This window comes from Pseudorasbora parva, chromosome 8 (assembly GCF_024679245.1).
Source record: "Pseudorasbora parva isolate DD20220531a chromosome 8, ASM2467924v1, whole genome shotgun sequence".
Lineage (NCBI taxonomy): Eukaryota > Metazoa > Chordata > Actinopteri > Cypriniformes > Gobionidae > Pseudorasbora > Pseudorasbora parva.
Genome location: NC_090179.1, coordinates 10,227,619 through 10,242,508, shown reverse-complemented (window position 1 = coordinate 10,242,508; position 14,890 = coordinate 10,227,619). Strand labels below are relative to the sequence as shown.

The 14,890-nt window shown below is 38.3% G+C and overlaps 1 protein-coding gene across 1 annotated transcript in view; it reads right to left on the bottom strand.

Moving 5' to 3' along the window:
- The window catches only part of atm (ATM serine/threonine kinase), a 196,984-nt gene extending 182,453 nt beyond the window's left edge, over window positions 1-14,531 (bottom strand). The window contains exons 1-9 of the mRNA XM_067450073.1: window positions 14,178-14,531; window positions 12,571-12,692; window positions 12,337-12,482; window positions 10,842-11,006; window positions 7,792-7,957; window positions 7,462-7,700; window positions 5,265-5,434; window positions 4,855-5,027; window positions 731-1,105 (exon numbers count right to left, since the gene is read on the bottom strand). Of these exons, the coding sequence (XP_067306174.1) occupies window positions 731-1,105; window positions 4,855-5,027; window positions 5,265-5,434; window positions 7,462-7,700; window positions 7,792-7,957; window positions 10,842-11,006; window positions 12,337-12,482; window positions 12,571-12,692; window positions 14,178-14,249 (1,628 nt within the window). The 5' untranslated portion in view covers window positions 14,250-14,531. The remainder of the gene's footprint in view (window positions 1-730; window positions 1,106-4,854; window positions 5,028-5,264; window positions 5,435-7,461; window positions 7,701-7,791; window positions 7,958-10,841; window positions 11,007-12,336; window positions 12,483-12,570; window positions 12,693-14,177) is intronic.
- Between the last annotated feature and the right edge of the window lie 359 nt (window positions 14,532-14,890).

Sequence of the window (14,890 nt, the reverse complement as noted above, 5' to 3'; positions counted from 1 at the left end):
CAAAGTAGTCCATCTGACATCTGTGTCATATGAAATCACGTGACATTGGCGATCCGAATCATGATCAATACGACGATTCATAACCGTTTGAATCTTTATTTGAGGTTTGAACATAAACACGGAAGAGAAGACAATGCTGAATAAAGTCGTAGATTTTGTTATTTTTGGACCAAAATGTATTTTGGATGCTACAAGAGATTCTAACTAACCCACTGATGCCTCATATGAACTACTCTGATGATGTTTTTATTCCCTTTCTGGACATGGACAGTATAGTCTGCATACGCTGTCGGACTAAATATAAAATATCTTAAACTGTGTCTGAAGATGAACGGAGGTCTTACGGGTGTCGAACGACATTAGGGTGAGTCATTAATGACATTTTTGGGTGAACTAACCCTTTAATTGTCAAAATTTTTCAAATGATTTGTGATCAATTTGGAAACATTGAACATGGGTTAAAAATTATACATTTATAAACCTATTCCTATGGAATATAATTTATAATCAAAAACCTGGTATTTTTACTGACTCAATGTAATGATCCATTATTTATAAACAAAAAATGACTGCCAAAAAATGCTATATCCTTCAGTATATTATTGGAAATTATTTCTTTTTTTATAAACTGAGAGATGAGTGCAAATTATTTTCCACATAAGAGATTAAGGTGCATTTAAAATCATGGAAAAAGGAACTCAAGCTAAGCTTGTAATTCAAATAAACTCACAGAGAGGGCTTGCAAACAGCACCAGAGAAGACTTTCCAGAACTCTCTATCAACAGGCACCAGAGACTGCTGCATTATTGTGCGCAACAGTTCCAGACACAAACTCCCGGTCTGGTCTGAGCTGACTCCACGCAGAGCCAGAGCCCAAACTCTGGCCCACAGGCGGCCCAGCTCAGCTGTGTGAGCCGAGGAGTTGACTGAGCTCTTGCATTGGCAGAGCGCCACCTCCCTCAGACAGCGCAGGACGTAAGGCCCCCTCTCGCCCCGGCGCTGTTGTCCCCCCTGAAGCTGGCACAGCAGCCCCAGCAGAGGAACAAGATCATCAGCCGGCAGGATGGAGGGGTATTTGGATATCAGAGCGGCTGTGACCTGTAACCTGTCGATGGACATAAAGAGTTGCTACACTGCAAAACAAACAACATTAAGATACTAGGGGCTAGATTTACTAAAGAGGGCAAATTTGCGTGAGCGCAATTCCAAAAAAATGCAGATGGGAGTGGAAAGATCAGGGTGTGATCTACTGACTGTGTGCAAATTAAAGACACAGCCGGATCATTTTCATAATGACCAACACAATCAAATTAGCATCTGGTTTAAGATATGCTTTTTCTGGGCATTAAATATCGCAGCAAAAAACAGTAAATTGACGAGCACAAACCTTAGAAAATCACCTGTCATGATTCATTTAAAGGGTTAGTTCACCCAAAAATGAAATTTCTTTGATTAATGACTCACCACAATGTCGTTCCACACCCGTAAGACCTCCGTTCATCCTCTGAACACAGTTTAAGATATTTTAGATTTAGTCCGAGGTCTTTCTGTCCTTTGAATGTAAGTGTAGGCACACTTTGCTGTCCACATCCAGAAGGTAACGAAAACATCATCAAAGTAGTCCATATGTGACATCAGTTGGTTAGTTAGACTCTTTTGAAGCATCGAAAATACATTTTGGTCCAAAAATAACAAAAAATATGACTTTATTCAGCATTGTCTTCTCTTCCGAGTTTGTTTTCAATCCTCAAATAAAGATTTTAACGGTTATGAATCAGCGGATTGATTCAGATCGCCAATGTCTGGTGATTTCAGAATAAATATAAATAATAAATAACATAAGTAATCACCTGAGTTTAGGAAATATTGTACTAAAAAGTGGGAGTAATTGCACTTACAGGCATTTGCCTGTGTGTGTGTGTATGTGGGGGGGGGGCATTGGGGGGGGGGGGGGGGGTAACTGTTCAAGAGGGAAATGGCCTGTGGGAAGAAACTGTTCCTATGCCTAGATGTTCTAGTGGCCAGTGATCGGAGTCGCCGTCCTGACGGTAACAGTTCAAACAGGAGGTGTCCTGGGTGAGTGGAGTCTGTGATGATTTTTACCCGCTCTCTTCCTCACTCTGGAAGAGTACAGGTCCTGGAGGGTTGGCAGGTGGGCACCAATAATCCTCTCTGCAGTCCGGATGGTACGTTGCAGTCTCCTGATGTCTGATTTGGTAGCTGAACCAAACCAGACAGTGATGGAGTTGCATCACTGTCTGGCTGTCACTGTCACTGTCATCAGCATTGTCTTCTCTTCCGTGTTCCTCAAATAAAGATTCAAAGAGTCATGAATCGGTGGATTGATTCATGATTCGGATTGCCAATGTCACGTGATTTCAGCAGTTTGCCAGTTTGACACGGGATCCAAATCATGAATCAATTCACCGATTCATGACTGTTTGAATCTTTATTTGAGGAACACGGAATAGAAGACAATGCTGAATAAAGTCATAGTTTTTGTTATTTTTGGACCAAAATGTATTGTCGATGCTTCAAAAGAGTCTAACTAACTAACTGATGTCACATATGGACTACTTTGATGATGTTTTCATTACTTTTCTGGATGTGGACAGCAAGTGGGCATCCAATTACATTCAAAGGACAAAAAAGCCCTCAGACAAAATCTAAAATATCTTAAACTGTTTCTGAAGATGAACGGAGGTCTTACGGGTGTGGAACGACATTGGGGTGAGTCATTAATCAAAGAAATTTCATTTTTGGGTGAACTTAACCCTATACTCAACTCTCATAAATTTTGAGTCTGAAAGAGAAACTCCAAAAAATGCATATGCAAAAATAACTCCGTCCACGCCTTTTCAGCACAAATTTTTCCCTGCGTAAGTCTCTAGTAAGTCTAAATAAAAAATTTTTAAAGCCATAAGAGGGTTTGCACTCACACAACCTTTCAGTAAATCCTGGCCCAAGGGTTGTCAAACGTACCGGTACTTCCAGTTACCAGTCGGTACTAAAATAAATTGGCAGTACCAGCCTTTCTGCCATACCAGTAGTACAGAGTACCATGTATATTCGGTACCCTCTGATAGACGCCGCTTTCAAACACTCACTCTTGTTTATTTGAGCGCAAAGTTTTCTATTTACAGCGTTTTTAAAGAGGTGCTAATCAGAGGTGCTAATCAGTAAGTTAGTCAGAATCCGCTGAAAACGTACAAGGTTTTGTTTTCTTCAATGCTCCGCATGCTTGTGAATCCTTTTATTTTAATCAGCAGTGTAAACATGATGTAAATAAGAGGTTTATTGTACAAACTGTGATGATTGATAACCAACAGACAAGACAAAATGGGACAACATTTTTAAAGTACTCCATTGAACAGTTTTGTGCTCTGGTACCGAGAACAGCAAAATTGTATTGGTATTGTTACCGACTAGAGATTCTGGAAAAATGGAGAATTGTTTAAAATAATGATCTCTATAATCCCACGATTTTTAATAGACAAGTAAACAAAATAACATGGAATAAACGGGTCGACAAAATGATAATTGCTGCACTCTATTTAGAGAATATTTAATATATTTTTAATCAGTTTGAATGAATGATTCACTCAAAGACTTCATTTGTTTCATTACTGGATGAATCAATGTTTTTTAATGAATGATTCAATAACAAATACCTTTTTTTGGCCACTCACTGGAGAAACAATGTAACGCATCAAGTTACTTTCAAAAGGTGATGGTCTATTTTAATTGCTACCTTTGAGAGCAGTGTTTCTATCCCAACAATGAACTTTTATCCCAGTACTTCTGAGATCACCTGAATTATTGTAAAATAAATAATTATACAGTGTGGCTGAAAAGACTTATCTAAAGATGACAACTGCTCTCTCTGGATCAGCATCAGCACAAACAGATCTGAATGTTTGCCGTGATTATACTTGTCAAAGGTTTAATAGATGTGAATAGAGGCGAATCGTAGTCATTTAGGAATAAAATGATGTCCATGACTGACTTGAGATCACAATCTTTTACCGATTAATCGTGCAGCTCTTGTACCGACTACTGAAATGTTGGTACAGAGACAACCCTGTAAAATACAGTACTTCAACACTTTCCACGAAAGTGTACAAATAAAAGCTTGAAACTTTGAGAAAACATATATAAAATGTTTTTGTTTTTTTATCAACCATTTTATTTTCAGTTCATTTCTATTCAGGTTAATTAAAAATTGGGATACCTGAATAAGGCTTAAAATACTGATGTAGCAAACAACTTTAATAAAATGTATTAACAAATAAAAGTTATATTTGCAAATAATAATTAAAAAACAAGGTTACAAGTTGGTTTTAGTTGAGTTTAGTGGACAAAGCTGGTTATTCAATAATTTAATGTATATTTAACAGTTTACCGGTACGTCAAAATTATTACATTCTTGGTAACTTTATTTTAAGGTTCAGTTATTAACTATTAACTAGTTGCTTATTAGCATGCCTATTACTAGGATATTGTCTGTTTATTAGTACTTATAAAGCACATATTAATGCCTAATTCTGCATGACCTTATTCTACATCCCTTAATCCTACCCAATAAACTTAAATGCTACAAAAACTACCTTACTAACTATTAATAAGCAGTAAATTAGGAGTTTATTGAGGCAAAAGTCATAGTTAATAGTGAGTATGTGTAGTTCCCCATACTAAAGTGTTACCACATTTTTATATGATTTAAACTGGATACAGTCAATAACAAATGGTAATACTGGCAAAACGACCTCCCTTCAATCAATGCTGAAAGGATTTTAAAAAAAATGTTTTTTAATTAAGGATTATTTGTGCTTTAATTCTTAAATAAAACTGTACCAGGGTATAATGTCGAAGTCGCTGTGGTGGGGCTGAAGTTTAGACCGTATCACTTCCCAATTTGTCAGCGGTTGCTCGATTCGTCTGCGTTTGCAGCTCTGCGGACTGTCCCGCTGTGTATCCCGACAGACTGATGACGTCACTTCCTGAACATGAGTGCTTTGACTGAACAACTAGAGAAACACGGCACATTCGTGAATACTGTAAGCAATTAGAAATCAACAATGTTCTTTGTTATTCAAGAAAAACAAACATTGGTACGTATCATGGTACAGTGATGATGGTAATACTATGAACCCACACATTCTTATTTCATAGTATTTGCCTAGTACTTTAAAGCACCTGATTAATATCAACAAGGGGAATAATGATAATTGAGCAGTAACAGAATTAAAACATCCATTATTCACCTGGTGGCAGACGTCAGCTGTCAGTTCAATGAGATTTTCTTTCACAGCAATAGGACGAGAGCCAGTGGCATATTTCCCTCTGCTGCCGATCTGACTGATCTCACTGACGAGGGCATCATAGAGGGTGCAGAGCTCACCCTGCCATCTGACCCAGTCTCCTGCATAGGCACCTGTACAAGCAAGGTGTCATTGTAAAGACTTTTACACTGATATATAAATATACACTGATCAGGCATAACATTAACATTGACCACTGACAGGTGAAGTGAATAACACTGATTATCTCTTCATCACAGCACCGGTTAATGGGTGGGATATATTAGGCAGCAAGTCAACATTTTTTACTCAAAGTTGATGTGTTAGAAGCAGGAAAAAAGGGCAAGCGTAAGGATTTGGGTGAGTTTGACAAGAGCCAAATTGTGATGGCTAGACGACTGGGTCAGAGCATCTCCAAAACTGCAGCTCTTGTGGGGTGTTCCCGGTCTGCAGTGGTCAGTGTCTGTCAAAAGTGCTCCAAGGAAGGAACAGTGGAGAACCGGCGACAGGGTCATGTGCGGCCAAGGCTCAATGATGCACGTGGGGATCGAAGGCTGGCCCGTGTGGTCCGATCAAACAGACAAGCTACTGGAGCTCAAATTTCTCAAGAAGTTAATGCTGGTTCATCTCAGTTTGTTGTGTGTGGGGCTGCATAGCCTCAGACCAGTCAGGGTGCCCTTGCTGACCCCTGTCCACCACCAAAAGCACAAACAGTGGCATGTGAGCATCAGAACTGGACCGCGGAGCAATGGAAGAAGGTGACCTAGTCTGATGAATTACATTTACTTTTCCATCATGTGCATGGGCGGGGGCATGTGCGTTGCTTACCTGGGGACACATGGCACCAGGATGCACTATGGGAAGAAGGCAAGCCAGCAGAGGCAGTGATGCTTTGGGCAATGCTCTGCTGGGAAACCTTGGGTCCTGCCATCCATGTGGATGCTACTTTGACACGTACCACCTACCTAAGCATTTTTGTAGACCATGTACACCCTTTCATGGAAACAGTATTCCCTGATGGCTGTGCCTAGCCTGACAAGCCAGACCCAAGCTCAACTCCAAGTCTTCCAGAGTCGCAGTCAAAGCTGATTCGAAAGACCGCCGTTCGCCAGTTTCTGTGTTTACTAGAAGCACGCAAACACAACTCAGCCGTCGTCATTATGGCCCCGCCCAACGACTCTATACACGATGTGATTGGCCCGGCAAGAGTTAGGGGAATACAGGTCAGAAGGCTAGGCTATGCCTCTGTCAGTAGGATAATGCGTCCTGCCACAAAGCAAAAACGGTTTAAGGAGCACAACAACAAGTTTGAGGTGTTGACTTGGCCTCCAAAATCCCCAGATCTCGATTCAATACCACTAGCAAGGCTTAAAGGCTTAAAATAGCCTCACACTAACACGGTAGCATAATGAGGGTCCCTACATGCAAACCGAAGCATTGAGAACTTTGTAAGTGTACAAACAGTTTAATAAGAAGATACTTTATAAACACAGTACAATAAGCGTTCACGGACAGGCGCCATATTGGAAAACAGTCTTGACGAATCGAACCATGAACGCTGTGCTTTAGAATTTAATGCTGAACGAAAGTATTAAAGGGGTCATGAAAAGCCACTTAAGATTTTTATATTATGTTTCTCAAGATTAGTTTTCAAAGTTTTTCCATTTTCCATCCTCTGCACACTCAATTTCATCATTCCCAACATTTCTGATATACTCCAAGAGCTTGAATGTCATATACACCTAGGTTGGCTTGAGAGTGAGTAAATCATGGGTTAATTTTCATTTTTGGGTGAACTAACCCTTTAAGGGGAGTGTCAAACCCAATTTTATATCTGGCCTTTCAGAAGGATGGAAAAGGATAAGTAATATTTTTAACTGTGGAATTCGTTTTGAGTTCTAAAGTTGCAGTATGTTTTTATTATAGAGAAACATCTTAAATATCAAGAACATTTTGATTGTCCATTTCATAACCCTTTTAATTACTTAAAAAATCGTTGTACATAAATATATGATTGTTGTGATCATTATTTAAATACCTGTTTATCATATAGTGTTTAGAAAATGTTTTACACTATGTAAAAAAAGTGTGTGTTTGATTACAAATGCAAGAGCAAAAATCCTCAAATATAATGCATTTTAAACAATTGTTTTATATTTACCTGTCTCTAAAGTTTTTGCCCCTTTGGGATGATGAACGCAAAGTTGGAGGTGGAAAAACTTCACAAGCTCCTCTTTCAGCACGGAGCTGGGTCTCATCTGAGTATAAACATACAGCATAGCGGACAGAACCTCCTCCCCCAGAACACACACCCTCTTCCTGCAGGACAGAAGCACTGAGCGCAGAAACACGTTCACTGCAGATACCAGGTTCTCCAGAACCATCAGCTGTCTTTCTGCCCTGAGGAAAAGCATCACAACACAAGTTAAACAGATATGATTTTTTTTTTTTATTAGGAAAAAAAAAACATTTGGCATGGATTAAACAATACCTGGTGTTGCTCAGAGCCTTCAGGAAGAAGTGGAATAGAGTGTGGGATAATCCCTCCGTTTGGACACAACAGCCCCAAACCACAGTGTAGATGATGCGACTCACTTGGACTCTGTTGATTGACTTGGATCCCCTGTTGAACAGCCCACAGTACAGATCCAACAGACCTGCACAACAAAAAAAACAACAAAAGCAGTGCTCATTACAATTTTTAACAAAGTGAAATGGAACATTATTAGCAAAAAAAAACTAAAAAGTATGGATAATGCATATCATTATTCCACAATAAACACTGGGCTATGTCATGCATTCTGACTTATTTACACTATTAAAGACTTGGATTATCATGCTAAAACATGGCCACACAAAAAGAAATTGTTGGACGTATGATGGAGTATTTCTGTGCCAAATACACTCCTTCAGGATTCTAACAAGTTATATTCGAGTATGGGCCTGTATGAAGTCATAAAGGGCGGAACTGCTTGTATGGGCATTTCTCCCAGATGAGTGCACCCACATCAACTAGAGCGAGAGCAAGACCGCGCCCAAAAACAAGCTTCGTTCGGGTTAAGATCAAGGTTATTTTCGTAAACGAAAACTGAAACTAAGACTAAAACTATTGGTCAAAAAACATTTTCGTAAACTGAAATAAAATTTGAATAAATAAAAAACTAAAACTAAACGAAACTAACTACTCTTACTAAAAAACTAACTGAAATAAAATAATAATTAGCAAAAATAAATATTCGTTTTCGTTATTAATAAGCTCTCTTTAATGTGGTGGAAAATCTGACTGTGGCGGTTGAGCGAGTGTCTGTATATTGCGCAACTGCGCGTGAAGTGATCTGAGGAGGAGATTTACCGCTGTCCTGTGACGGACGCGTGCAGACAGTCAACACATCGCTGGTCCTAAACGGCAGTTCACAAAGAATCAATGCGTCCGTGGCAGTGAAAGGGAAAATAACACAAGGTAATGAGATGCACGTAGAACTTCTTTTAACTTAAGCTCACTGTTTTAGAATGCCGTTTCTTACGCGACGAGAGACGCAGGCGCAAAAGTCAGCAACTAGTAGCAAGTACTAGCCTACTGTGCGTTTGAGATTTCATGTTTGCATAATATTGACAGGCTCAAAGGTGTTATCATAATCATTTACTACTAATAATATTATTATCTGTATGGAGACATTTCCCCACAAAGTAGGGAATACCAGAACACACACACACACACACACACACACACACACACGTTTCACTATATAAGTGAGGACATTGCATGGACTTCCATTGATTTTATATCAGGTTAATGATATTTTATATCCCCTAACCCAATCCCTAAACCTACCCATCCCAAGAACGTGCAAAACAATAGATTTAAATAAAAACAGATAGAAAAACAGTTTTTTTTTTTGTCCGATTTATAAGCCTTTTTAACTAGTGAGGACATTTGACTGGTCCTCACTAGTTAAAAGGCTTATAAATAATAATAAAGTTATCATAATATTTTACTAGATAAATGAGGACATTGGTCCCCTTTACAATTATAGCACAACACACACACACAGCACAACAGTGTGTGTTTGGCTGTATTCAGATGACTTTAGCTGTGGTCTTACACTGCTAGCCTACATTGTACTTCTGAAGAAATTTAAATAAGTTTTAATTGTTTAATAATATTTCATCTTTGTTAGGAATGAGTTTGTCTGGAATTTATAATTTTTACTTTTATATTTATGTTGCATTTATGTTGTTCTTTAAGATAGATCCTCTGAGTATTAGCCTATGTCAAAAATATCAAACATAATTTTTTAAATATCAAAATATAATTTATTTCATTTTTAATCTCCAGATCGTTGTTTGTATAGGTCATAGTTTGACTCAAGCTTTTTTGCTCAAAGGTGAAGACCCAACTTTATGCATGTTTTGTAAGACCTTCCTGGGTTTAAACAATAATGCTTGTTTATCAAGTTATTTCACTTAAGGAAGTAAGATTAAACTCTAATCTGTGCAAACATTAAACTTTGCTGAAATTAAAAACCTTGATTTGGTCTCTACACTTCATTATGGTAACTCTGCTAAACCATTGGTTCCCAACCACATTCCTGAAGCCCCCCTAACACTGCACATTTTGCATGTCTCCTCAATCAAACACACCTGATTCAGGTCATCAGCTCATTAGTAGTGACTCAAAGACCTGAAATGGGTGTGTCAGTCAAAGGAGATATGCAAAATGTGTAGTGTTAGGGGGGCTCCAGGAATGTGGTTGGGAACCACTGTGCTAAACTATAATTACTAAAACTGAAACTAAATAAATAAAAACTAAATAGAAATGTATTTGCAAAATAAAAACTAAACTAAAACTAGCAAAACCATTTGTAAAACTAACTAAAACTAAACTGAAATTTGTAGCAAAATTGAAAACGATACTAAAATAAAAACTAATTTCAAAAAGCAAAACTATAATAACCTTGGTTAAGATAGCTCTGCCCACCTCCACGAGTTCAACTGTCTTCGGAAAGAATCTGTACAGCGTATCTGTCTTTTATAAATATGATAAAACTAAAGACTTTTCGGAGATGCAATACAACTCTATAGGTAGATATGTTATATATCCCACGTTATAGATTAACATAGGATTAGCAGAAACTGTCAGACTGGGTAAACCCAACCTGATCTGCTGGCGATTTGATTTTAACCTGCAACTCAGTCTGGAAACCTGTATTCATTTCTACTGCTTCTGTTACATTTTTGCAGGAACCAATCACAGACTGGCTTATCCACCTATTGGCGGGTTTAACACGATGATAGATAGAGAAGCGATGGGTCGTTCGTTGCCCGTTGATCACACCTCTTGTGCAGTAGAAAATACAGAGCATACTTCCCAGATCGATGTTCAATTAATTAAATTGAGCTTGGTCTGGTGATAGCCAGACAAAGAAACTGTGTATGTAGCCTTTAATGTTTCAAAGTTCAAAACAAGAAACTCAGGAAAAATGTTAAAGGGAAGAAAAAAAACACACACAAATGGAGATGGTACACTGGTCTTGCACTCACTGTGCCACTGCTGCTGGCTCATCTCACACCAGTATTTACGGACAGACAGGATGTTTTTAAGCAGAATGCTACTGTAGTCCTCGCCGTAGGCCGCACAGCTGAACGGACTCTGTAAGACCTCCACCACATGAGACAGCAGCTCAGCACATTTTAACTTTGGACCGCCTGCAAAACAGAAGTGTGATTTCCCGTAATGGATTTATTACATGTACAGTGCCTTGCAAATGTATTCGGCCCCCTTGAACTTTGCGACCTTTTGCCACATTTCAGGCTTCAAACATAATGATATGAAACTGTAATTTTTGTGAAGAATCAACAACAAGAGGGACACAATCAAGAAGTGGAAGGAAATTTATTGGATATTTCAAACTTTTTTAACAAATCAAAAATTGGGCGTGCAAAATTATTCAGCCCCTTTACTTTCAGTGCAGCAAACTCTCTCCAGAAGTTCAGTGAGGATCTCTGAATGATCCAATGTTGACCTAAATGACTAATGATGATAAATACAATCCACCTGTGTGTAATCAAGTCTCCGTATAAATGCTCCTGCACTGTGATAGCCTCAGAGGTCCGTTTAAAGCGCAGAGAGCATCATGAAGAACAAGGAACACACCAGGCAGGTCCGAGATACTGTTGTAGAGAAGTTTAAAGCTGAACTTTAAACTTCTTTTGGAGACAAAAAGATTTCCCAAGATTTAAACATCCCAAGGAGCACTGAGCTAGCAAAAATATTGAAATGGAAGGAGTATCAGACCACTGCAAATCTACCAAGACCTGGCAGTCCCTCTAAACTTTCAGCTCAAACAAAGGAGAAGACTGGTGGGAGCTGTAGCCATGAGGCCCATGATCAACTGCAGAGATCTACAGCTGAGATGGGAGACTCTGTCCATAGGACAACAATCAGTCGTATACTGCACAAATCTGGCCTTTATGGAAGAGTGGCAAGAAGAAAAAAGTGTTGTTTAAAGTTTGCCACAAGCCACCTGGGAGACACACCAAACATGTGGAAGATGGTGCTCTGGTCAGATGAAATCAAAATTGACCAACCTCACTGAGCTCCAGCTGTTCTGCAAGGAGGAATGGGCAAAAATTTCAGTCTCTCGATGTGCAAAACTGATAAAGACATACCCCAAGTGACTTACAACTGTAATCGCAGCAAAAGGTGGCGCTACAAAGTATTAACTTAAGGGGGCCGAATAATTTTGCACGCCCAATTTTTCAGTTTTTGATTTGTTAAAAAAGTTTGAAATATCCAATAAATTTCGTTCCACTTCATGATTGTGTCCCACTTGTTGTTGATTCTTCACAAAAAATTACAGTTTCATATCATTATGTTTGAAGCCTGAAATGTGGCAAAAGGTCGTAAAGGTCAAGGGGGCCGAATACTTTCGCAAGGCACTGTATCTAATGTACAGTAATAAACAACCACATAGATCTCAACAACGGACAGAAAGCACACAAACAGCAACTGTAAGATTAGTAGCTCAGACGTTACGTTGGTTGGCACATCTGATGAAAAACTTCATTAGGCTGCTAATTTCCTGCATCTTTTTCTGCCGGTTTGCTTGTGTGGTGGCGGAAACGTTAGCTTTTCCTGACTGTAGAAGTTCTGTCTCTTTCTGAAGAAACTTTTGTAAAAATCTGTAAGGAAAAATCAGTATGAGCGCACTGTCAGCTAGCGTCATAGAATGGCAATGGACAGAATGGAAAAAGAAGATTAGAAATAGACCGGAAAACAGCATCCCAGGTGAGCTGCTTGGAGCCTTTGGAGCCTTTGCATCCTGACGTACGATCGAGTTCTTCCACCGTGTCTGGCGAACGGATAAGTCTCCTAAAGCGATCCAACTCTTTCTGGAAAAAGCAAAGCAAAAACATCAGTCAAGTTTTATTTCTATATCCATTTATAAAATACAGATTGTTTCAAAGCAACCTCAGTCTGAGGTTTGCAAAATTCACCTATTACTAAATGAATTCAATTTCAGCTGAAGTTTTTTATTCAGCTCAGTGCTGTTTTATGTTGCAAAGTTCATTAATTAGGAAACTAATTCGATTCAAATAAAACAGCTCTACGGAAGGTAATTGTGGCATTATTCAACTCAATTTATTTAAAGCTACAATATGTAATTTTTCGCCACTAGATATACGTAATAAAAACAAAGGCGGAGCTTGATGAAGGCTTGATTTTGCAGAGCTTTTATTATACCAGTGATTCCTCTTCTTCCGCTCGTGTATTTGGGGTAACACAGCGCTGTTTAATCATATTAGAAACATTTGGGTCTGGTATACTTTCTATTCTAGTGGTATACTTTTTCCCACTGCAGTGAGCTGGATAGACATTAGGCATGGTAAAACCTGTTACTCGCAGTAAATCAAGAAAACCAGATTTAAACAATGAGACTAACTGTGTTGCGCTGTATAACAATGATTCGTTTTCTGTCGATGAATGTCTCCAAACATTTGCTCACATGGCTAATGAAACACATCATATATTAAAGCGTCTTTGGTGTTCGGTTTCTACAAAATGAAAACGGAAATCAAGTGTAACGTGGGTATGATATCATTGATAGGCGACGCATGGACACGGTCTGTATCCTGGTAAAAATTGCTTATGTTTCTGAATTTAAACATTCTCAGAAACATTTGGGATAATGTAAGTACACAAGTCAACAAAAAAAATACTTGAATCCAAAAATCTTACATACATTTTTGCATCAAATCTAAATGACAATGAAATGCAAATAGTCTCCAAGAAAATGGTTTGAATAATTTAGTCTAGTCACTAATAAGCAGGATATATTTTTAATTTGATTTCAACATTGCCAAAACAAGCAATAATGTAGCATAGACATCAAAAGTCATTATGATAGAGCACAAACAATATCAGTACCTACAAAATTAAATATTTAACATAAAATGTGAGGTAAAATACAGTATTCTGAGATATGAAGTGACTTATTTATATAGTATATTTACTAAATATAAAGTAAATATACACAAAGTAAAATCTAAATTTCCATAGGTATTGTCAAATATTGATCATCATCCAGGGTTTGTGAAAGTAACGTTACCTCATATGTATCTTCATAACATGTATCATGCTTACAAAATAAATGTATTATTATTAATATTAATATTTTATAACGATAGTCCGTTTAAATCTGCCTCGCGGCATTCAAATTCCCTCATCAACTCATATTCAGAAATTGAATTTCTCGATTTAAATTTCTCGCTGATGTTTTACTGACTGATAATAAAATGATTTAGCCTTGCTGAAGTTGAGGTGAATGTCAGTCATCAGGTCATTGATTTATGCATAAGAAAAGATGTTTCACACACCTTCCTCTCTGTGGCTTTCTCATTTTCAAGTCCTCGGCAGCAGACTAACAGCTCGTGCAGCGCCAGACTCATTGTCTTTCAGATGAAACTCATCGGATGTATTTTGAAGTAGCCTATGTACAGTGGGACAAGTGTCTAATAGCCTATATTACTTTGCATCCTGCTGATATCTGCTCATGGGAGCGCCATCACATCACGCAGTAATCCGGCGTACAGATTTAATCTATTCAATATAATACACAAAGCTTGCTTCACTGTTATAAGTCTGCTTCCAGTACTTTATTAATCACTCTTTTTCAACTTTCAAGTCCTCTTTTCCATGCGTCTCAAAATTAGTACCGCCTTTCAGCTCTTCTTCTTCAATCCCGCTGCCTAAGAGTCGCTACTGCCATCTGAGGGATGGAGAAAGTATAACTTATTAGCTCATGAATATCATCGTGCTGACTTTTGCAACTTGTAGACCTAGTTATGTTGGATAGAGAAAGCCCGCATACAGACATGCTAAACTTAGTAATATTCTTCTGAGACTAAGTTTTCTGACTGCTAGTCCTCCTTATGAAACGTCAAACCTAGATTATGTTTGATTTGAGATTCAATTAAATTTCCTACAGTTTCAGAGAGAAATGTAGTAGCACGTTGATCTGCCATGTGTGGGTCTTTAATGCAGACTCTCCTCGTGTATTTGCCATTTAAATATAATGATGCATTTAAGG